The 22665-nt window shown below is 51.3% G+C and overlaps 8 protein-coding genes across 8 annotated transcripts; 2 read left to right on the forward strand and 6 right to left on the reverse strand.

The window, feature by feature from the left end:
- Position 1: 1 nt before the first annotated feature.
- P170DRAFT_437385 (TLC domain-containing protein) lies at positions 2–2238 on the reverse strand. The gene is made up of 3 exons (XM_024849353.1): positions 1776–2238; positions 983–1711; positions 2–927 (listed from the first exon to the last, which is right to left on the reverse strand). Exons 1-3 carry the CDS (start codon positions 1899–1901, stop codon positions 472–474), a joined length of 1311 nt encoding a protein of 436 aa, XP_024702855.1. The 5' UTR covers positions 1902–2238; the 3' UTR covers positions 2–471.
- Positions 2239–3162: 924 nt separating this feature from the next.
- P170DRAFT_437386 (uncharacterized protein) lies at positions 3163–4252 on the reverse strand. Its single transcript, XM_024849354.1, has one exon. The coding sequence runs from the start codon at positions 3959–3961 to the stop codon at positions 3290–3292; it is 672 nt and encodes a 223-aa protein (XP_024702856.1). The 5' UTR covers positions 3962–4252; the 3' UTR covers positions 3163–3289.
- Positions 4253–4380: 128 nt separating this feature from the next.
- On the reverse strand, positions 4381–5774 carry P170DRAFT_359779 (putative oxalate/formate antiporter; the record flags this gene model as incomplete). Its single annotated transcript, XM_024844377.1, has 3 exons — positions 4381–5288; positions 5335–5427; positions 5483–5774. 3 exons carry the CDS (start codon positions 5772–5774, stop codon positions 4381–4383), a joined length of 1293 nt encoding a protein of 430 aa, XP_024702857.1.
- A 567-nt stretch (positions 5775–6341) lies between these two features.
- P170DRAFT_385341 (ankyrin repeat domain-containing protein) lies at positions 6342–7107 on the reverse strand. Its single transcript, XM_024845723.1, has 2 exons — positions 6911–7107; positions 6342–6856 (listed from the first exon to the last, which is right to left on the reverse strand). The coding sequence occupies exons 1-2, from the start codon at positions 7036–7038 to the stop codon at positions 6352–6354; spliced, it is 633 nt and encodes a 210-aa protein (XP_024702858.1). The 5' UTR covers positions 7039–7107; the 3' UTR covers positions 6342–6351.
- Positions 7108–7560: 453 nt separating this feature from the next.
- On the forward strand, positions 7561–10432 carry P170DRAFT_510385 (uncharacterized protein). The gene is made up of 6 exons (XM_024854777.1): positions 7561–8062; positions 8112–8207; positions 8276–8563; positions 8615–9601; positions 9653–10105; positions 10162–10432. Exons 1-6 carry the CDS (start codon positions 7832–7834, stop codon positions 10348–10350), a joined length of 2244 nt encoding a protein of 747 aa, XP_024702859.1. The 5' UTR covers positions 7561–7831; the 3' UTR covers positions 10351–10432.
- Positions 10433–11245: 813 nt separating this feature from the next.
- On the reverse strand, positions 11246–13201 carry P170DRAFT_476243 (sugar porter family MFS transporter; the record flags this gene model as incomplete). The annotated part of the gene is made up of 5 exons (XM_024853328.1): positions 11246–12347; positions 12402–12437; positions 12526–12566; positions 12724–12847; positions 12900–13201. The coding sequence occupies 5 exons, from the start codon at positions 13199–13201 to the stop codon at positions 11246–11248; spliced, it is 1605 nt and encodes a 534-aa protein (XP_024702860.1).
- A 2122-nt stretch (positions 13202–15323) lies between these two features.
- P170DRAFT_194326 (uncharacterized protein) lies at positions 15324–18403 on the reverse strand. Its single transcript, XM_024842723.1, has 2 exons — positions 18366–18403; positions 15324–18267 (listed from the first exon to the last, which is right to left on the reverse strand). The coding sequence occupies exon 2, from the start codon at positions 17924–17926 to the stop codon at positions 15752–15754; it is 2175 nt and encodes a 724-aa protein (XP_024702861.1). The 5' UTR covers positions 17927–18267; positions 18366–18403; the 3' UTR covers positions 15324–15751.
- Positions 18404–20076: 1673 nt separating this feature from the next.
- On the forward strand, positions 20077–21877 carry P170DRAFT_409725 (carboxylesterase/lipase family protein; the record flags this gene model as incomplete). The annotated part of the gene is made up of 1 exon (XM_024846804.1): positions 20077–21877. The coding sequence occupies one exon, from the start codon at positions 20077–20079 to the stop codon at positions 21709–21711; it is 1635 nt and encodes a 544-aa protein (XP_024702862.1). The 3' UTR covers positions 21712–21877.
- Positions 21878–22665: the final 788 nt, after the last annotated feature.

Here is a 22665-nt window from a genome sequence, read left to right on the forward strand (position 1 = left end):
CGAGAGACCGTCGGACTGACACTATATCATCATAAGCATCGAGAGATTCCAACCTACTGACCAAGAAGCGAAGTTAAATGTGAAACGCCAACGTCAGTCGGCGCAAATCTATTATTATGATTATAGTTAAGAATGGCGCACATCCCCATGCTCCCTCCGAACTCGGATAACAACAAAGACAAAAAAGCGCTCATTCATGGAATCATCACTATATCCACTCAGCTGCATCATGCAGAACACCAGACGACCGAATATATAAGAGACAAAGATTGTGCAACGAAGTGAAGGTCATACACCATGAGCACTGGGAGCAACTGCTCTGGCGCAGTTGCTTTTCCACAAAAAAGAGAACAAAAAGTCGTTCAAAATTTACCACAATCGGGAACTTTTGATGAACAAGTCTGCTTGGGCCATGAGACATGGAAAAAAAGAAAAGATAGAAGAAGTCAGCCCGAAGACGGCAAATTCTCCTTAGGAGTCCTTCTTGACGGGCTCGCCGTTGACCAGAACTTGCGGGGCCGGAGGGTTGCGGGCAGTGACCTTGGGAACGTCGGCACCGGTGGTGACGGCGGCGGCCTCCTGCTCCTGAGCCTCTTCTTCCTCCTCGTCCTCGTCATCGCTGCGCTCGTCCTTGGTGATGCTGTTGAAGATGTAGTTCTTCAAAATGCGGAGGATCAAGAACAGCCAGAAGAGGTTGACCGCCTGCAGACTGGCGAGCAGGGCAAAGGTGATGTATTGACTGATCCAGCACTTGTACTGCTGCGTTTCCCAGTTCAGCTCGAAAGGTCCCACGGTTCGGAATTCGGTCAAGACGGCCCAGAGAATCTTCAGGTTCAGGTAGTGTCGGAGATAGATCCACATCACCACGAAGAGCCCAAAGTAGGGGACTGTGATGAAGTGATCGAGGTAGTTGAGAGTTTTAGAGGTCTGGAGCGAATTAGTTTGGTGCAGACCCGGTGCCAGAAATTATGCTATTGCTTACCGCGAGGAAGAAGTCAGAGACATCGTGGGTGATGTAAACGGCAATTCCCATGTAGGTGAAGTGGAAACGGTAGCTCAGAGCGATCAGAGCCAAAGTGATGATGTGGTGACCGACAAGCTCCATGTAGTCCTTCCGGGGTTTTTCCAACTGCAGCAGAAGCACAATCGCCTGCTGAGCCCAGTAGCTAGCCTGGAGCAGGTAGTACGACTTGAACAGCGCCGTGTGCTCGCGATGCGGGAACCCTTCGAACATGGCGGTAGTGTTGAAGTACCAGATGTTGGACTTGCTCATCACGTACAGACCGAAGGGACCGAAGATGCTGAAGTACATGGCCGTGTACACTTGTTCCATGAATCGCGCGGTCTTGCCTTTGCTGCGGATGCCGCAGTAAATCGCCATAGGCCGGATCACGCGCTGCATGATGAATTCCCGAGTAAAAGACAAGACAATCATGTAGAAGGAGACGAATGCAATGTCCTTGGGGCCTTTCCCGTACATAACCGGGCCATCGGGGGTCGTCGGAGCTTGGGGATAGGACAGGAAGATCGCGCTATGCATCGGGTTGGACGGGGTCGGGTTGACGGCGTACGCGGCAAGAAGGACAATGAGCATCAGGAGAGGGAGAAGCCATGTGTGTTTCAAGCAGGTATCTTTGAAGCGACGGAGAGAGGATCTCTTGCGCCGTTTCGATTGCGATTTGACGGGCTTTTCGGTACGAGACTGGAGAGCCTGACGGGGTGAGCGGGGGTTGGATCGCATGGAATTATTGCCCTGGAAATCGATGCTCGCGTACCTGATCCCACTTCGGGGCTTCAGTCTCGATCGGACTGACTTCGTTCATGGTAGCAATGGCCGGGGCACTGGTGTCTCCGCGGATGTCCGCACCCAGGTTGCTCGACTTTCTCCGGACTCGAGCCATGACGGACGGAGGAGCGGAGATGGGTGTATTCGGTGATTCTAATTACTTGCGAGAGGCACGTCGCCTTTCCTTCTCTCTGTCCGTCCCAGATCGTGGAGGCCGACCGCTATGACCTGTGCAAATGGAATCGTGGCCGCTAATTCTTCCGAACGGCGGCGCAGCCCAAAAAAGGGGTGACGGGAAATAAATACGAGAAAGGAGGGGACAGGGTCGAAGAATAAAAATAAATACAAGTTAATTACAACAAGAGAAGAAGAAGAGAAGAGCTTCGACCCTAGGGAGTGTGCAGAAGTGTGGCAAAGGCAAGGGGGAAGGAAGAGGAAGAAGAGAAGTGACGGTCGACGGAGGTTGAATCGATGGGATCCATTTGATGTCAGGGGCTTTTTTTTTTTTTTTTTTCCTTTTCTTCTTTTCCCCTTCCCAATAATTTTCTCTGGTCGCGACTCCGCCATCAAACCGCCAACTGCCACTCATCGTCCCTGATCGGCTTCTCCTTGGCCCACTCCTGCTTCCGGCGTGAATGTTCATTATTATTCCTCCATCGCCGCCAAGATGCTCACGAGACACGAGATGAGGCCGTTTCAATCAGCGCCTTTTGATATGCCTTCCATTGGCTGCGCTTACGGCGAATAATCTCCCACGGTCGAACTAATCAACTAGTTACCCTCTAGCTCAACCATAAAAATGCCAATCCTCTTTTAAACTGCTTTGAGGCCCGATTTTGTTGCCATCTGTCTTCACTATCTCGCCCGGAATCGGTAGTTCGTTCGTACTGGGATGCCTGGATTGGTTACGAATACGATCCACATTGAGCTCTACGGATCAATGGGCAATCTCCCTGACTGAACTGGCGAATATACTAAACCCTGACCTAGATTGGGCTCGGATCTCGATATCTGTTGATATCCCTTGCTTCGTGTTTCATGTCACCGACGAGCAATAAGACTCAAAATTGGGCATTGTATCTGAAAGCCGGACTGTCGCATCTGGTTTCAAAATCCCAGTTGTGTTAGAATGGCTGAACAATAATGACATTGTTCAGATACAAAGTCATCGACTTCAAGGTCATTTTTCTCATGTTCAGGGGAACAATGGGACTAATATGGTTCTTTGTAGTCCACTATCCATGTCGATATTTGCCCTATGCGTTAGACACCCTCACTGGTCTTTCATAGAGACTGGTCGATTCCCCAGACTATCTAGGATAGTCGCTTCTGACTTCTCGGGGACAAATACTAGAATAGACAAGTATTGATCTATAAAAAAACATATGCACATTATCTATACATCCAAAACCACGCGACACGGTTTTTAAACAGCGTCTACCCATTCACATATACACATAAACCATTCTAGCCAACCTCTACTCCCCAAACCCCCAAAACCAATCACCCAATTCTCTTCTTCATAAGCGCCATCACCAACAACGCCGTAAATCCATCCTCATTCGTAACCGGATACCTCGGCTCCTCCTTGAACATCTCATACCCTCTCTTCTCATACCAAGTATGAGCACTAAAGTCCGGAGCCGGCAGCCCAAACTTCGCCCACAGCCCCCTCCACTCGGGCCCCTCATCATAAACATACTTCTTCGTCAACGTACTCAGCGCCAGGAACTGACAATTCGGACTCCCATACGGTTCCGTGCGCGCCACGTCCTCCAGCTTCTCCATGACCGCATGCCCAAGCCCCAGCTTGCGGTGCTCCGGGAGGATGAAGAAATTCTGAATCGCGAGGGTCGATTTATCCTCCGCGACGATCTCCGGGCTATGCGGTGGGTCCGTGTAGGAGTCTAGCGAGATGTGGCCTACGCGGAGGGTTGATTCAGCGGGCTCAGACTCTGCGTTTGGCGTTTCGGCACTCGAGGCGCCAGGATTGGTGATGGTGATCCAAAACAGGGACTTCAGTTTCTGCTCTTGCTTCTCGCGGTAGAACGCGAGGGTCTCGTCGGAGAAGGCCCAGCCGCAGATTGTGCGCTGGCGCTGGAACTCGCTGTATTCCTTGGGGTCGGCGAGGTTGACCGGGACGAAGGTGAAAGACGGGGCGGATTTGGAGATCATTGTGAATTAAGGATGGGAGGATTGGAGGAGAGGGTTGAGACGTAGAAAATGAGAAATAAGAAATAGAAAAGTAGAGTTGTAGCATGTGGAAACCTAGCGGTTCATATACTTTTCCAACAATCGATCCATCTGAGCCACTACACCGCAACGGGAGTCCAAATCTAGCGCTTATGTTTAGTGTAGGAACGAGACTTGGAGAGCCTCCAGGCAAAGAAAATGATATGTTCGGTCGGATATGCTAACCCCTTCGGACATGCAAACCTGGGACTCCGCGCTCCGAAATCGAATGTTATCTGAGCTCACATTGAAAATAGCTCGATCCCGCCTAAAGATCTCTAAGCATTAACTCTCAATTAAAAACTTTTATATACTTCATGTCTCATAAGTCCTCCACGTAACCTAATCACGCCACTCTAGATCTAAAATTTCGTCTTTAGCCCCCAACCACCCGCAACACCCCTCGCCACCACGAAGGCAATGAACGACGCCATGTAAAGGGCTCCCGCGAAGATGATCAAGCCCCAATACTCGCCTCCATTGCGTTCTTGAATGGCACCCGCGATCGGAATTCCCGTCAGTGTCGCAAAACTCACCAACGTGAAGGTGGTCCCGTTTCGCTTGCCATAGTCCTCCGTCCGACAGACCTGGGAGATGCACACGGGCGTCAAGCTGATCGCCGCGCCGCTCCAGAAGCCGAACAGGACAGAGTACGCGATGATAGCGGCGTGGTTCTGCCCGGCTTTATACCACAGCACCAACGTCAAGACGCCGCAAATGACCGTGGTCATGGCCATGACGTTGAACCGACCCAATCGGTCGGCGAGAAGGCCTGGGAATGCACGGCCGGGGATAGCGCCGACGTTCAGGAAGATAGATAGCTTGTAGGCTAGGGACTCGCCGAGTCCGGCGTAGAGGCCGTACGACGCGATGTAGGTGTATGGAATGAAGACGGCGAATTCGACCAGCCAGACAGCCACAGTGGTGAGGGCGTAGTTCGGTTCCCGGAGAGCCTTGATGTCGATGGCCATGCCGGCGGCATGGTTAGGTGGGAGGCGCGTTCTCATGAGCAGACAGGCCATGGCGCATAGGAAGAAGCTGATGATGCCGATGATGCGCAGGGCCCAGGGAAAGCCTAGCGTGGGACCGACGTAGAGGATGATGATAGGGAAGATGACGCCGCCGAGACCCCCAGCGGTGCAGGCGATGCCGGTGGCATAGGCACGGCGCACGTTGAACCAGTGACCCACGACAGCGATGGCGGGGGTGAAAAGACAGCACGATGAAAGACCACCGAGGACGCTGAACGAGAGGAAAATTTGGTAATATTCTGCGAAGGTTAGCCGGGGAACCATTGGTTCTCGAATGGGTCTTACCTGTGCTGGCACTGAAGAAGAAAATGGCCAGGACTAAACCAATCGACCCCGGTGCGATCACCGGAAGCAATCCTCGACTGTCAAAAATAGGACCTGCCATGTTGCGATATGAGCCGAGTTCGATTAAACAATGGGAGTTACTACTTACCAACCTGGGCACTTCCAAAATTGAGGAAGAAACTAAAAGCGCCAAAGATCCAACCGATGCTGGAATCCGAGTAGCCGGCCAACTGATGCGTCGAAGTCCAAGCATGCAATGCGCCAATGGTATTCAGCATGCCCATTGCCGGCACCATGGCGCACCAGGAGCCCAGCACGACCAGCCATGCGCGCGTTCCTCCCTCGGGATACTTTCCATGGGGATCTGCCAGCTCGGTTGCTTCCGAGATCGGTCGGTGGAGGGCCGATGGAGTTTTCTCCGTGATGACCTCGCCTGGCATTTCGTGCCGTGCATCCTGTTGCTGGGACACGTTGAGCTCGAGATCCGCCATGGAGGACTGTATCGCTGGGGTGGTCGAAGTCGGAAAACGGAGTAGAAAAGTTGGAGAATGACTCCGACGGGGAAGAAATATTGAGAAGTGGGGACGAGTCACCCGCAAAAAAAAAAAAAAAAAAAAAGAGGACTAACAACTCAACTCCGCATGCCAGCACTACTCTCAATTGGGAGATGGTTTGGACTCGGATTCAGACATCCGAGAGATCGACCGAGGAACTTATCACGATTCGAGATTGTCCTGATAGATTTTGATAGGGCTATCTCTCCCCTTGTCTCGTTATCTCCCCCGCGCTTTTTGATCCACCCGTTTTGCGAATGCCACTGATAACTCTTCTCTCTTCCCCACAGATGCCATTTTATGTGCTGGAAAATTGTGCTAGTTATAATAATTTTAGCGACCAAGGATCTAGCATAAGTGAAGAAAAGAACCCCGGATTTAGCTACTGGTCGTTTCTTGGTTGCTCACAGTGCGGGGCTCATAAAATTCATGACCAAGGACTTTGCATATTTTGACCACCCAGCTACATAAACTGGTTCTGGAGATCCTTCAAATAGTACTCTATCGGTTCATGGTGATAGCGAACTGCATAGCTCAACGCAGTTCGCTTGTAGGGATCCAAACGCCACGGGTCTGCTCCATGCTCGACCAAAAATCTCACGGACGCTAGTGAGCCAGCCCGTGCAGCATACTGAACAGGCGTACAGAGTCCAAACCTAAAATCCATTGTATATTCCAGATAGCCTTCATCAAGAAGTCGATTGACACTATCCATGACCCGCCGACTTTTGCTGAGCAGGTATTTCGGGATCTCGAGCCCGTTTGCATCGAGTCGCATCGAAGCGTAGTGCAGTAACTGGCCATGTTCAGTCGATCCTCCGTACTGGAAAAAAAGCTCAATAATCTCGAATGGGGCCTTGAAGATAGCGTAGGATAAAGGTGTGGCATCCCGTAGCTGGCAACGTTTATTAGGGTCAGCGCCGTGTTTCAAGAACCATGTCGCAAGATCTGGGTCATCGAAGGTATAGCTATTGTTAGAATATGTGAGGTGATAATCATGAAAGGAGATGGATACGAGTTACATAAGCGCCGATGGCACTTTGCTATCAAGAATGGATTCTGCGTTGATATCCCAGCCATGATCAAGGAATACTTGAAGGCCGTCGTACTGTTTCTCTCGGGTTGTTTTGGCAAACAATTCGAAGTTCATGGGCGCTCCCTTGTCCAACAGTTGTGCAACAAAGGCGGCATTGCCCTCCTCTATCGCCGTAAACACTTGGGTTGGGAGGTCTTCCATGGCTGAGGGAGTAGGAGCAGGAAGAGGAAGAAGTGGGCAATTATTTGCGAGTGTTTAATCTCCCCAGGTCACCTGTCATGTGATTCCAGCCTATTGGAAGCTCCAGATTTAGGCACTAAGCACCTAGTTCTCAGCCTTGGACATCAAACTGGCTATCTATGCTTTACCTCTAAAAGAAAGAATTCATGAATAAAAAGATAGGGTATTGGCACCCAGCCTACTTACATCTTGCATGGAATCGAACCATTTAGCTCTCTTATTCCACAGTGTTTCACTGCAACTTCCACTCATTTTGAGCCACTGGGTGCTTGCGAGGCACCCAGGCACCGATGGCAGTTTACCAGGGCCAGTCATGTGGCTTTTCTTCAGTCCCCCCCCCTCCCCCTCTGACTCTTACTTCTCTCTCTCCTCAACTGATTGATCACTCTGCTATCCCTCTTTCATCCACTGATGATCTCTCATCGCGTCTACCTCTCACATTCAGTTCATCGTCCTGAATATTTCCAATTGTCTTTTGAAGCCCGATTACACTATTCATATCTTATCAAGCTCTCTGTTTCTTGATCCCAATACACTCACTCACCTCTCAGTTTCTCACACTGCTTCCTCAACCCTCACTGTTTGTCTTGTTTACTATTTTCTCATTTACAGAACCAGAACTCCCACCCTGCATTCACTCTACTGATATACCCATATTACCTGAGAAATGGCAAAGAAAAAACCTTCATTCTACTGCTGTATCTGTGGCGGCCCTTTCACCCCTTGGGGGCTTCGAAAGATAAGCACCGTTGCACCGAGTGAGAAAGAAAACGATGCTCTCCTCTTTAAAGACTGGTGTGACTGCGGAGCCGACAATTATCATGGCGGTGCTCATAACACGTCGTGTGCTGTCTTCAAAGGTTATGACGGGTCTTTACTTTCCCGGATGAGTGCCGTAGTAAGCTCTCCCAGCCTCAACATGACCTGTAAAGTCTAACCCAGCTTAGTGGCTCGTCAACGCGCGCATGATTTGCGCTAGAGCTGGTTCCGAAGGGCTATGTCTTTGCAATGATGACCCCTCCCTCTGTTTCATCACCGATGTGGTAAGTTCCCATGAATTCCTTTTTCGTTGGAAGGCCATTTAGAGTAAGCATTTACTAAGGAAGCACAGGGTATATTTTCCCCTGAAGGAGGCTTCGACTGCGGTGGGCTCGTTGGCACGCTATGGCCCATGCAAGATGGCTTCATCACGCATGAGTTATGTTGGGATATGCTTGAGCTTGTTCATAGGAGCAAGTTCCCAAGTAGGGGGAATATTAATCTACCAGAACTCTGGATCTCATTGCGCATCCGAATGCCGCCGTCTGGAGGGGTTGCCGTCAACTGGGGTGATCATTGCTCTTACGGTGGCGCGGGTCAATTCCACCAGGCTGACTGGGAACCCCGGCCAGGATATGAAGTATGTGCATATCGTTGATGTTCTAGCGACTTGCTGCTGACATTTTCCAAGTGGCTGGTAGCGTGCCCGGATGAAAGCGTGGATTTTGCGAAAATCATCGATGCCTCTGTTGCAGACCCTTCGGCTCGGATCTCACGCCAGAGTACATTGTCACGAGAATACCGCGACCCATTCTTCCACCTGCCCGCTGAAATAATTCATAAAATTCTTGCTACTATCCCCTACAAGTCCATGGTCAGCCTCATGCTTGTAAGCTACTCAGTTCGAGAGGCGGGCGGCTCCATATGGAGAACTCGATTGGCCACAGACATTCCATGGCATCAAGGAACTCAGCTTTTTCAAAGTCTTGCAGAACGCAAATCATTCATCAAATACGGGACTCTCTTGAAATTACTAGAGAAAGTCTCTTCTGATTCTGGCAATATCGACGGCGTGGAATCAGATCAACAGTGGTTAGGGCTGAGAAATCGTCGGCGGATTTGGGCCTGCTGTGAACGAATTGTGGAAGATATCGAAACACGGTTCGCTGCTGCTCGGAATGCACGTGGCTTTGTGTCTGAAGGAGTGGAAGCACTATCGACCTTTCGAATCGCCACGGTCATTGAACCCAAGGAAAACGAAGAAAGATGTGGCGCTGATGTATACTTCGTTCCAACCCTAACTAACACGCCTAGCCTGCAAGCGATCACAGTCTATTTCCTGCCGGAAGGGTCAGTTGTTGGGATCGAGTTTTCTCTTCAAGGTGAAGAGTTCGGTCGAATTCTCGGGCATCGAAGCACATTCTTCCAGAGCGTTGCGGTTCCTTCAAGCCTTGTGATCAATGGATTCCTTCTGTCACTTGGGCCAGAACTTCCAGTCATCCGAGATCGCCCAATACGAGGGCTTGGGGTTCTGACAGAAGATAGTCTGTTGCAATCTCGGTTAAGATTTGGAAAGTGGACGGGAAGTGATGTAGTCCAAGTTTTTCGTCCCTGGTGTCCACTACTGAATACGGAGTTCATAAATCAACAAGTAGTTGGAATAACGGGCCAATGGAATGTGGGTTTATATTCGACGATGCTGGCATCGGCCCAAGCTAACGAGATACAGGTCGAAAAGATATTCACATTTGGAATTATAGTGGCTGTCCAGAAGTTACGAGAAAAAGACCCTTACAGATTAGATATCTACAGCCGATGGGTGAATGATTGGCCGCCCACACATAGTCTTCCACCAAGGCACGGAACTGATATCCGTTACGAGTCACCTTACATCGAACCCGCGATCCATCAGATTCAGAATATGTATATCGACCTCGTCCATGGCGATTTAGTTTCGGTGAACGGCTATTATCCTCATGGCAACCAAAATCCACTGGGCGGCCTGAAATTCAACTTCTTCGACGGAAGCAGTAAGCTTGTTGGTCGTGCCGAGAATGATCCTAGTATGCAAGCTGAAGTCAAGGTGACTCTGGATCCTGAAAAGGAAGAAAGGATCACTGGGTGGGTAGGATATTACGGACGTGCTGCTGATGGTAGTCCTCGCAATGTGTACGCTTTGAAAGTGAGCTGGCTTGTTTGACTTTACCGTGCCAAATACCAACTGACATTTTTTCACAGCTCACAACCAACCTAGGCAGACATCTTGCTCTGGGAAACGAGGATGCGGTTGACATTTGGTACTCTTATGGGTTGGAGGTAAATGATACTAACCGGTTGTTCGGTTTTCAAATCGGTGATTCGCCTCCCTGGATTGAGAGTTTCAGCGCTGTTTTCGGCCCCAAAGATAAGTCCCCAGAAGAGCTTTAAATAGTTGCCAGGTGCACACATGGTCCTATTTGCACATTGTCAGATGTACGTACATGTTTTCCGGTGTTTAATGTGTTTCGACGGGCTGTTTAGGAGGTATTCCCCTTTCTAATAATTGAATGTCACGGCCTAATGTCTTTTCACTTCCCTTGACTTCCTACATCCTCGTTTGGAAGTAATCCCCCTTGATTCAAAGTTACAGACATTAGCGAGTTAAGATTTCAAGTCATATGGCAATGCATCCATGATGAGAACAAGGATACAGTCTTCAAAACAACATTGTATACTGCAGAAGCCATAATGTAGGAACCAGAGTCGGAACCGGATAGAAAAATGCGTAGATACCCTTTCTCTCCCTAAAGACTTCTGTAGGTCCTCATATTGACCTTGGTCTACCGGACTAATCGTGACTATAATCTTTCCTTTCAACCTTACTGTCGTCATATCTCCCATGCTTTATCACATGCTATATCTATCACGAAGAGAACCCCTCGGGAGGAACCTGCTTTCGTACGTATCTCAGGGTCTACGAAGAGGCGCAGCTGAGGGGGGGGAAAAGACCAGGGGACCGGGAGAAAGATAGAGAGAACTGTGATTTAAAGTATCGAATCAGGGCTACAAGATTGCGTCAGAATGGAGATATTCTCATATTATAGGAGCTTTTTGTTCCAACGCATTATAGTCACTACCTATCACCGAATACCAATATCAATCACCCCGAAGTCGTCATCTCATCCGACATCGTCTCGTAATAAAATTATTTCACACATGTTATCAAGTATATAAATAAGAAGAGTTTCCAACCCACCCAGTATATGTACTGTACTGTATATCCAAAACCAACGCAACGCAACCCACAACCGAACTTCATTCTTCATGTCTTCTCATGAATCAATCATGCCTTCTCAGCAGTCTCGGCATGCACGGCCACACTGCCGACGCGCTTCTCATCATCACCGACCTGCTCGATGACGGCACCACGCGAGAACTCGTTCTTGGTCTTCCAGGCCGGCTTACCGATGAAGGGAATACCGGTGGGGTCGGTGAAGATGGCCTCGACGTCTTCGAGGGTCTTACCGGAGGTTTCGGGGAACATGAAGAAGACGTGCAGGAACATGGCGGTACAGAAGACACCGAAGAGGATGTAGACCTTCCACTGGATGTTGACGAAGGCGGGGGGCACGAAGTAGCTGAGCGCGAAGTTGAAGGCCCAGTTGGAGGAAGTACAGAGCGAGTTGGCCTTGCCACGAACACGCAAGGGGAACAACTCGGGGGGATACGCCCACGAGGCGGGACCCCAGGAGATGGCGTAGCTGGCCACAAACAGGTAGGTGGAGGCGATAACGGCCTTGCTGGGGGCGCCACGGATGATCCACGACTGAGCTTCGATGCCGTCGAGACCGCCTGGGGGAGCGGCGTGACCGTAAGAGGCCATGAGGCCGGCGTTGACGTACATCCAGATCATCATGAAGATAGCGCCGACCATGAAGGTGTTACGGCGACCCCAACGGTCACCCCAGATGAGGGCGGGAACGGTCATCACGACGTTGATGACGTACTGAATGCTGGAGGAAACGAGCAGGTTGTTGCCCTCCAGACCAGCCATAGCGAATACGTAGGTGATATAGTACATCATAACGTTCATGCCGGTCATCTGGGACCAGATTTGAGTGAAGATACCGACGTGCGTGCGGTTGATCATGGAGGGCTTGAGCAGTTCCAGGTAGCTGACGTCAGCGTTATGGCGCTCAAACTCGCACATGCTCTTGATCTCCTCGTATTCAAGCTGCACGAACGAGGCGTTGGGGTCACCGTTGCCGTGGACCAGGGCCAGGACGGCGTGGCACTCCTCCCAGCGGTCCTTACGGGCCAACCAACGAGGCGACTCAGGTAGCACTGTCATGCCCAGAAAGAGAAGCATGGCAGGAATCATTTGAAGGCCCCAGGGGATTCGGAAGGAGGCGGTGCCATTAATAAAGCTGCATCCGTACGAGATACTGCACCCAGATGTTAGAAAAGCTAAAAACATTTCTCTTGATGGGGTTGCTTACTAAAACATAATCATGATACCCCACGTAATCGCCCATCTGGCCGGCAATGGTTAGTAATTGAGGAATTGTGGTGTGGTTTGTTGATCGGTGGAGCTGGACGAGAGGGGTGAAAAGGCGAACTCACTGTTGCATACCAACCAAACGACCACGCTTGGTAGGAGGAGCCTAAAGAGAAAGGAGTTAGTAACCGATTGATTGCAAGTATTGGGTGATAAGTGGGCTGTAAGGTTCAAGAACCCTGATGCTTCATTGGCGGATGCGGAATGCTCGACAAGAACGACATCAGGGCAGAGGAGATCAGGACAAAGCAGTGGATTCTTACCAGTTCAGTAATGTAGACAGGGACCTGAGCCGAGCAGATACCGACGGAGAAACCGTTGATAATACGACCGACAATCAACATGGGGATGTTTTGGGCGGCGCAAACCAGGATAGAACCAATGCACCTATGTGTGGGTTAGATCAGAAAAAGAGAGTGTCAATAGTAAGAAAGCCTACCAAATAACCGCACCGACCATGATAGCTTGCTTTCGACCAAACATATCGGAGACGAAACCCGAGACCAGAGCACCCAACCAGGAACCAGCAGCCATGGAGGCGGTGATACCACCCTGCACGTCTGCACTGGGACCCTTGCATTTCATGTCGCCATTATCATCATATTCAATTGGTCCTTGGTGGAAGTAACAGAGATAGGGTTTGGTGCTGATGATGGCGGACATCGACGAGATATCGAAACCGAACAGGCCACCACCGATGACGGCGATGGCCGCAATAGCGTACAGATTACCAATAATCATGGTGAAAGGGGGATGCCGACTCCACTCTCAGCTGCAAAGTAGAGGAGGCTTTCCTGGGGAGTGGACAACAAACCAGGGGGACGGGGAAGCACGAGGGGAGGAAAGAGATTTTAAAGCATTTGGACAATGCGGCCCGGTGTTAATATACCCGAAAGACGGGGGCAAATTTCTTTTCCTTAGTACGCAGTACGGAGTACGTCGAGACTAGAACGACGGGGTACGGAGTCATAGGTCCTAGGTACATTTTCGCGCGATGACTTGATCCGGAGCATGATGGGGGGAGAAAAAGCCAAACGGACGCTGCTACGGCGTGTACCAAACCGAATCACAACGGAAATTGGGAATGGGGCCCCATGGCAGACGAGATTAGTTTCACCAGGTAGATTTGGCTGGAGCGCATATGGTTAGACGGTCAGGAGTAGGGTCCAATCATTGCATGCTAACACTGCGAGGACGATCCACTCATGCAGACATTGGCAACATGCCATGAGAGATTTTTTTTCTCTTTCTTTACTTTTTTTTTCCGTCCTAGAGTTTTCCCGGCTAACCGAATCAGAATCAGCCCAGGAGTGGGCTATGGGGAAACTCGCGGGGGAGAAACAACACATGGTTTGGAAAGCACAAGACCTTGGAAATTCCGATTGACCGGTGGATCAGACCAGAGGGGTCTGTCGATGCATGAGCAAGCGCACTCGTCCAGAGAGCCAGAAAGAGATTGGAAACGGGACCGGAATGACAGGGTGATACCCCATCCCGGGACGGCCGAATGCGACGCTCGAGCGCCGTGGCCATTTCGAGGAGGATAGCCGGGACAAGAAACAGGCGCGAGTCGGGCTGACGGGTCATTCGCAGAGCCAGAACGGGACCGTGGAGGGATCCGGGGAAACCAGAGCATGCGGGCGAGACTAGTGCCGACTGGACGGAGACTTGTCCAGGAGCGTTCCCAGGCCGAACCAAGACGGATCGGCAGAGCTGGATTCCTTTCGCGGCGGTGGCGTAGGGAGCCGACGATGCGGCAATTCCAGCGATGGCATCACAGGTTGGCTTTCCACCGATGATTCGATCAGGCCGGTCATGCAGTAACTTTGGGAATTGATAGGCTGCTTAGATGGTCGCACTATGGTTCCTGGTCAGCAATCTGTCTGCACCGTGATAGGATTGGAAGGGGAGCAATGTGGGGAGACGAGAAAGTCCTGGAGACCCCGACCAATTCCCCAGAACGAACAGAGTTGCATTCGGGAGCGAAACGGACGACTGGAGAGAGAGAGGGAAATGCCCGGCTTGGGCCCGTGACTTCCCCTTTCGGCGCTGCCCTCGGAAGCGCCAAGAGCGGCCTAGCGCCGGCGCCATCTCGCCGCTCATTGGCCAATCGGCCGACGGGTCCCTCGGTCCAGGTCCCGTGCCCACGGGGATTTCCCGCCAATCAGCGCCGAGATCAACAACCCCAAAGCCTGCGAGGGATCCGTGAGATCCTGCAGACTGGCTTGGAAGCGACCTCCCAAGACGCCTTAATCCGGCACTCGGTGAACCTCCATAGGCGAGAGAATCCTTCGAGACTCAATGAATCGTTTCCCCGGAGTGCTCGCGCATCTTCACCCTCGGATCACTCGAAATTGCTCGATTCATATATTGCGGGGCAAACGCTGCCTAACGACTCCGTTCTCCGCGTGCTAGCAAACACTACGGAGTCATAATAATAAATACATGACCAATGGCCCCGGGTAGCCTGCCTGAACCGTCAGCCCGAGCTAAAAATCCAGCTAAAATCCAGCGCCTCTGTCGGGCTCCAATTAACCGAATAGCCTTCAACGCCTTTGCCAAGCACTCCGAATCTTCCTTCCTGTCCTTCTTGTGGTCAGCCACAAGGCTTAAGACTCCGTGCGACGGCTTCTCATTCCTCATTGCGCTCTGGTCGCCGAGCTTGACTCTGCTGGGCCATCTCGCCTAGGTCTTGTCCTGCGTCATCAACGTTCATCCGTGCAGTCTCGGGACAGGGTTCCCTCACGGCGGTCAAAACTTGCCGCCAATTTGCCGGGGTAAAGGGGGAAATGGCTTGACTCCGGTTTTCGCCCGCATGGCCCCCCGAAGTCCATCCCGGTGGAGTCCCCGAGTGACTCGTGAGATCTTAGGGCCGGAAATATATGCAACAAACTAATGGAAGGACGAAAGAGACTGGTCAAACAAATGAAACACAGACCCCGAAAGAAAACAAGCTGGACTTCGGCACACGTGGACAAGATCCTTTACAGCTCCGGACAAATGGTGCCACTCCGATCACACGCACCGAAGAGTTTTTATGACACCGTTGAACGGTCCAAAAATAGCAGGAAATTATGGGAAATGCCAGTCATCATTATCATTAGTGTATGTTGCCTATGTCAAAATCGTATGCTGATGCGGTGCAACGGGATAAACCCGATCATTATGTGCTGGTATCAAGGATTTCAAGTGGGGATGAAAACGAAGGAACGAAAGAGGGGGAAAAAAAAAAAGGAAAGAGATGGACGCCACCGACAGAGGCCAAGGCCACTGGTGCAGGGTTTTCGCTTTTCACACGAGCTGCCACTCCGCAATGTAAGCCCATGACATGCCTACTCGGCCAACCTGTCGCCGATATTCCTCCGCAGTTACCCCCCGGGCGTCCTTCTGGTCACCGAATGAAGTGAGCACGGCAATTTGCAGCTTTTGTCCCGGCGCTCCCAAGACTCTGGCGTCCGGGACGTCCACAAACCAAAAGTCCCCGCCCCCGTTCGGTCCGGAGCCCCGGGCATGAGTAAAAGGCAGCCTGTCGTCCTTCCGACCGTCCACGCCGTGCACCATCAGTAGGAAAAGCCCAGGCTTGGCCCGGCTGTGGTTTGCCAGTGTCCAGTGCTCACAAATGAGCCCGAACTGGAAGCGCATCGGCCCAGACTGATGAACCGAGATTTCCTTGGCATCCGGTCGGAACGAGCGCTCCCCAATGCTGTGCTTCTTTGCGTCCGTGAATATCGTCGGCTGCTCGGCGCCAAGCGGCGAGTTTGGGTTGCCCACGAGGTACTCTTCCCAGCTGATCTCGGGTCGCCCGTCGTCCCGGTAGAATCGGGCTCGATCCGAAGGGTAATGGCGAAGCCCAAACTCGTCGTTGGAATCGGTGAACATGGCCGCATTGAATTGCTTCTTATACGGCTTCCCGGCGCCTTGCACCACCCCGGCACCCCAGCAGGCGTCGAGAAGTTTCCATTGTCCATTGTCGATTCTCACCGCGTTCCAAGCGTGGCTCGCTTTGAACGGCGGTAAGCTAGAGCCCGGTGCCGGGGCATTGTAGCCGAAACCTTTGCCATGACCGGAAATTTTGACCGCTTCCATCCCAGCATGGGCTGCGAGTGCCGCGAATAAACCGGCATAGCCTTCACACACTGCCAGTCCGGTGGCCAGCGTCGAGCCGGGAGTCGATGGTTTTACGCAATTATTAAAGAAGGAGTGCACATCGTACTCTATATTATGGTGGAACCAGGTGAAAAGTGCTCGGGCTTTGTCGGTATGGGACGGGAAGGGGGCCGTTAGCTCTCTTGCCAGCCAGGCCATATCGTGGGTGGGAAGAGATTGGCGCGGGTATTGAGCCGCGTGCGCGTCCGGGCCCGAGAAATCGCGGCATTTCAGACAGGTCACACTGGGTGTCGCAGCCGGCGAGCCATTGCTTTGCATACGAGGTTTCGTCGCCATGATTTTGGACAGGTCGGGGCGAGACGCCAAGGGGACGGGTGGTGGCACTCCATTCGAGGCAGGTTCTTCGGCCGGCTCACTTGATCGTTCGGGAACCTCTGGAATTCTAGTGATCCCTCCCAGTCCAGAATTCTGAAGCTTGCCCAGAACACCATTTGAACTTGGAGGTCTGGCGACAGGTGGCGGGGCGCTGTCTGATGCTTCCGAGTTTTTGTTTATCCCCCCAAGCCCAGACTGCTGGATCTTCTCGAGCACATTGTTTGAGGGTGGCGGCGGCGGAAGCTTCCTGGGCGGTGGTCTGACGGCGGGTTCTGCATTTACACCAGGCGATTTGTCCCTGGTACCCCGAGAGGGTAATGGTGGCGGCGGCTGGCTCACGAATGAGCCACCATCAGTCGAGGTGCTATTCGTCGATTCCCGGCGACTAGGCAGGGACGGTCGAGATTGCGAGCGACTTCTGCTGGAGTTCGCGGTCGACGGCCGCGATCGTGATGTCTGCTCCTGTCTCTTGGGAGGCAGCGGAGGGAGTTCCGCTTCACCCCACGCGGGCGCTCGTACCCCCCGAACAGAGCTAGAGTCAATGGAGGTCGCCGATGTTCCCGTAGTCCTCCCCGCGCTTGTAGACGTCGAACGAGAGGCATCCGAAGCCACCGATTCTAACGAGACCTTCCGGGAGATCTCTGAGGGTCTGCGCGGCGGTAGTGCCGGAGCCGATTGCGTGGAGCTCTTTCGAGTGGGCAAGGGTGGGGGCACCTTTGGCTTCCGGCCGTTCGGAGGCACTGCAGGCGGGGGTCGTAGAGCCGGTTTCTGTTGAACCTCTTCGTAGGGGGGTGGGGGGACGTTGGACGGAGGATTATTGATCGTTTGATTCCGCGAAGGGGCTGGACGCGATGGCAGGGGAGTTGGTTGCGAACCCAGGAACGGCGGGGCTGCGCTCTCGGAACCGTGTCCAGTCTGGGCCTGTTTCAGGGCGGCGATGCGTTGCTGGATAGACATCACTTGAGGCTCCGGTTCTTCGTTCATTTTCTTCGAGTTGACTCAGGCAATCTATTTAAGATTCGAGAAGTGTCCAATCGGCGGGAAAGGGGACTTTGAGCAGCCAAACGGGGCGTCAAATTGGATGAAGCTGACTTGAGATGGACGGATCGGGGCAGCTTGGCAACGCCGCATTTAGCTGATCTGAAGGGAGAGTTCGACGGAAGATGCCAGGGTAAAGAATGTGAAGGAAAGACCAAGTTGGAGGGAGCGATTTGGGTTAAAAGGGGATGGATGCACGTTGGAGAAGGGAGAAAGAGGGGAGACGCAGGAAAGGCTTTGGAGCCTCGCAGGGCTGACTTCTGCCTCAGGTCCACAATACATGGGGTCTGGAACGTATGTACTGTCAGGGAATGACAGGTTATTCTCGGTATTAGTACGCTTCTTTTGCGGAGATAATCCAGGTATTGGTGGTATCAGTACGTACAGTACAGAGATAGTACATGGTTTCTCCTTTGTTTCAGAATGTTCCACTGAGAACCAAGCCGATCATGTGAGGTCATAGGGGTTTGCATGAGTTTGCAGTTGCATAAATTATTTGACGGGAAGACAATCATCTCCTAGTCTGTCTCTTTCCTACGGTATCTAAGTGACATATCCTTGATATACCCTTGAAGGTCATCCGTTGACATTCCAATGCAGCGTGTCATGAGGGAATAAATATACATCGTCCGGGAAACCTTGTCAGAACTCTATTCTCTACACTCTATTTGTCTTTTTCCATATTAAGACAAACCTGTCCTTCATCTTCGCAAGACTCCCTGCAGATATCAGGAGGTTTCGTTCCCAGCGCCAATTCCCAGCTGGTAACCCAGATGCTGCTGCACTTGCAATATGGCAGCTCTCGCATTGCTTCATCACACAATCCTTGCCAACAATGCTAGAACAGAACCAATTCATCTTCCACCAGAACCTCTAGTTGGCTTATTCGGCTCCATCGTTGTGATTAATTCTAGTTCTTGAGACTTTAATTGCAACATGGCGGACTACCATATGCACCGCATTGCTGACTGCAAAAATGGGGTTAAGGTCGTCGCCGCGGACACAAGCTTGCTAGACGACTAGACTACCAAATTCGTCGGGATAAATAGCTATGATGAAGACAGGTCCACTCAATCCCACCACTCAGACTTGTTTCGAGAAAAGTGGGTCATCATCGCCGTGTGTGAGTGACCTAGCAAGTACAGAGAGCACACCTGGTGAATGGCAGTCAGCGTCTCCGCAACTCACTCTCGCCTGGAAAAACAACTTGAGAAATCACTGCTGGCATATCAGGGTTTAACTCAACGGAAGAATTGACTTGATAGGCTTCTGAGTGCCCGCACTTCTGCAAAGAAAGACTTGAAACCACAGGACACGCCAGGTGGAATAAGACTTCCCGGTCATGTCCGGCGGGCCAGAACGTTGGAAGCATGCAAGCACGCCCGGCAGATATTCGGCTCCTGATAGGCCTCTTAACACCGAGTCCCGCATTATAACGAAGGACTGCAACTGAAGAATTGGAAATGCTCTGATGGTCTTTAGATCCGCGTATCGCCGAGGACGCTAGTCTCATCCGGGCTATTGGCGACGAGGTCCACAACTTTACTCCGAGACCCAGAGCTGCTGCTGATCTTATCTTTTCGGTCTCAGAAAGCATTCGTGTAGACTGATATTCCCTTTAGTGAGCTTCCATATGTGTGCGGCGAGATGGGTGTGAACGAGACAGGCCTCGATCGCCTCAATGGCCTCGCCTCCAAGTATGGTCCACTAGAAATTGGGAATATGCGGAAGTCTTGCCAGGTCGTGTTGAAAAGTCCCAGGGAATCTTGATCATCATTGAGCATAAATCAGACATCGATTTCAATTGAACGCGTGGATAGGGAGGCGTATACTATGGAGTCCCACAGCCTTAGTCCTTTGGCTCGGAGGTAAGATCCAAGGCAACCTTCTAATTCCTCCGATGTATGAAGAAATTGATGCGTCATGCGATGTTGATCAATTATGCTGAGGCCGTGCTAGTTTCGATACTGAGTCCGAAGAAAGTAATTCAGACCGATGTCAGTTCAATTCTCCGGATATTTATACCCCATGGCAATCGTTCATTTAAAGAAAATAAGCCTGCGTGACAATCTTTTCAATTCCCCAACTTAGCCAATATGAAGATACCAGCGTTCTTGAAATTTAGTCTTCTGACTTTAGGAATTCTGACTTCCCAGTCGTCGGCTGTCCTCTACAACACCCCCGTCGACACCGAGTATGGGAAAGTCCAGGGGTGCAAGTATTTCAACAGCTCGACATCCCAGAAATACTTTAATCTCCCGGACAGTCACATCGCTGCCTTCCTCGGAATTCCATATGCTGCAGATACGGCCTACCAGAATCGCTGGAAACCTGCCCAACGCCGTCAGCCTTGGAACAGCACCCTAAAGGCTCATGAATTTGGACCTTCTTGTCCTACATCTCACCAAGCCATCACATACAACATCAGCGAGGACTGTTTGCGCGTGAATGTTTGGACTCCCGCAAATTCCAGCGCAGACGGCCTACCAGTGCTGGTATGGAGCTACGGCAGCGGCGAGACAAGCACAGAGCCTCGTTACGATGGTGGTGGGCTGGCGACAAAGGACGTGGTCGTGGTGACTTACAACTACCGAGATGCCGCGTTTGGCTTCCTGGCCCATCCTTCTCTAAATGAGGAGTCAGGTTACAACTCCTCCGGCAACTATGGTATTATGGACTTCTTCACTGTCCTTCAATGGGTTCAAAACAACATCGTCAACTTTGGCGGTGACCCGGAAAAGGTGACAATAGCGGGTCAATCATTTGGGTCTGCGCAGGTTTATCACGCCGTCAATAGCCCTTTGGCAAAAGGTCTCTTCCGAGGCATGATTGCTGAGAGCGGCATCCGCCACCCATATGACCCTCTTCTGGCCGGATTGGCAGACTCGTATCAAAAAATGGAAAAGGCTGTCGAGAATGGTATCAACTACACGACCTTCCACAACGTAAGCACTATCGCGGAGCTTCGCACCCTGAGCATGGAACAGCTCCTCATCGGCAGCGATGATCGCCAGGCAATCGACAACCTGACAGCTTTGTGGGCGATGAACCCACCACTTTTCAAAACCACAATGGACGGCTACGTTGTGCCGAAGAAATACATCGATTCTCTCCGCGATGGGCCTGCGAACGACGTCCCCATGATCGCCGGCAATAATAAGGATGAGAGTGGTGCATCCACATCAACGAACTACACGGTCAAAGAATATCTGGAGTACAACGGTCAGTGGTATGGAAATCTCACCAGCAGGTTTCTCGAATTGTACCCTGCGCGGAATGACAGCGAGGCCGACCGATCTTGGAACGCCGCTTCACGCGACCTCTCCCTCGTGTCGTCGTACCAATTTGCGAATGGCTGGGTCGAGTCGGCGAAGAGCCCGTTCTATACCTACTACTGGGACCATGCTCCTCCCGGACAGAGCCAGGGAGCATTCCACATGGCCGAGATCACCTACGCCTTGAAGAACCTCTACAAGACTAATCTTCCGTGGACCGACTACGACTTTTACCTCGCGGATGTGATATCTTCATACTGGGCCAACTTCGTCAAAACAGGAGACCCTAACTCCGGAGGGTCGTATGGGAACGGAAGTTTGACCCGGTGGGCGCCTAACAAGTCCGAGAAGCCAACTGTAATGCATCTTGGAGATGGATTTGGTGAGATTCCAATTGCCACTCGGGAGCGAAGAGAGCTGCTTTCTGTCTTTCTGAAGAGACACGAGCCTTACTAGGAGCATTCCGCGCAATCGACGGGCTACCTACAACTTTTCGGATAGTCTGGCGCAGCTTTATAGCCTTCTTTCCCTCCTTTCTGCCTTCAATCGGAACAAGTGCATTCACTCCTTCTGACAGTGTACATCGTCACTCATTAATTCACCTTCCTGTGTTAGCTAGTGGCTATGATAACTGAGTTCACATTCACCCAAAGCTTTTGCTGGGTATATCTTCGTAATGTTTCCCATCTCTCAAGGTTTCATCCATCTGCGTTTCTCTTCTGTCATAGACTCGGAGTTAACAGCCTGGTTACCTATACAAACTGGAAACCTTCCAGCGCCATGTCGCAGGATCCAAGAAAAGCTTTAGTTCGAATGGCATAGCTATGATTCATGCTACTAGCGACAGTATTATACAAGGTCCTAGAAACTCTCCTCCAGGTTAGCTGTCGACAGAATGGGCAGCTTTCTGCCTTACAGCTATACAAAAACCCATTACCGGCATAGCGGCCACCGTATAGGCACGCTGAAAGGTATGAATGTTCCCACTACTACCACTACAACAAAAACACAGAAAAAGCTCGTCTACAATCTCATTTCAGGAGATAGGAACAAGGGTGATTAGGGGTAAGTCATCTTCATTCTTGTCATGTGCTTTTTATAGTACTAATATGTAATGCTTCAGTGTCATGAAAGAGACATTCGGTGCATTCTAACCGAATGAAATAGAGTAGACTGCGAAGTCATCTATATGCTCCTATTCTGTATGAGCAAAGACACTGGCGCGACGACTGCGCTTCTAGTTCTGGGAAATGCTTTTTATCCTCTGGGATATTAGAGTGAAATTATGTGGAAAGCCCAATCCAGATTCAGTCAATAAAAACCCATATTCGGCAAGAACGATATGCCTCGTACGAAGAATTTCCTCATGGAAAAATGATACTCGCCGAACTCGAGGAGAAACTTTACAAA

The sequence above is a fragment of the Aspergillus steynii genome (assembly GCF_002849105.1).
Source record: "Aspergillus steynii IBT 23096 chromosome Unknown P170scaffold_5, whole genome shotgun sequence".
NCBI classification, from domain to species: domain Eukaryota; kingdom Fungi; phylum Ascomycota; class Eurotiomycetes; order Eurotiales; family Aspergillaceae; genus Aspergillus; species Aspergillus steynii.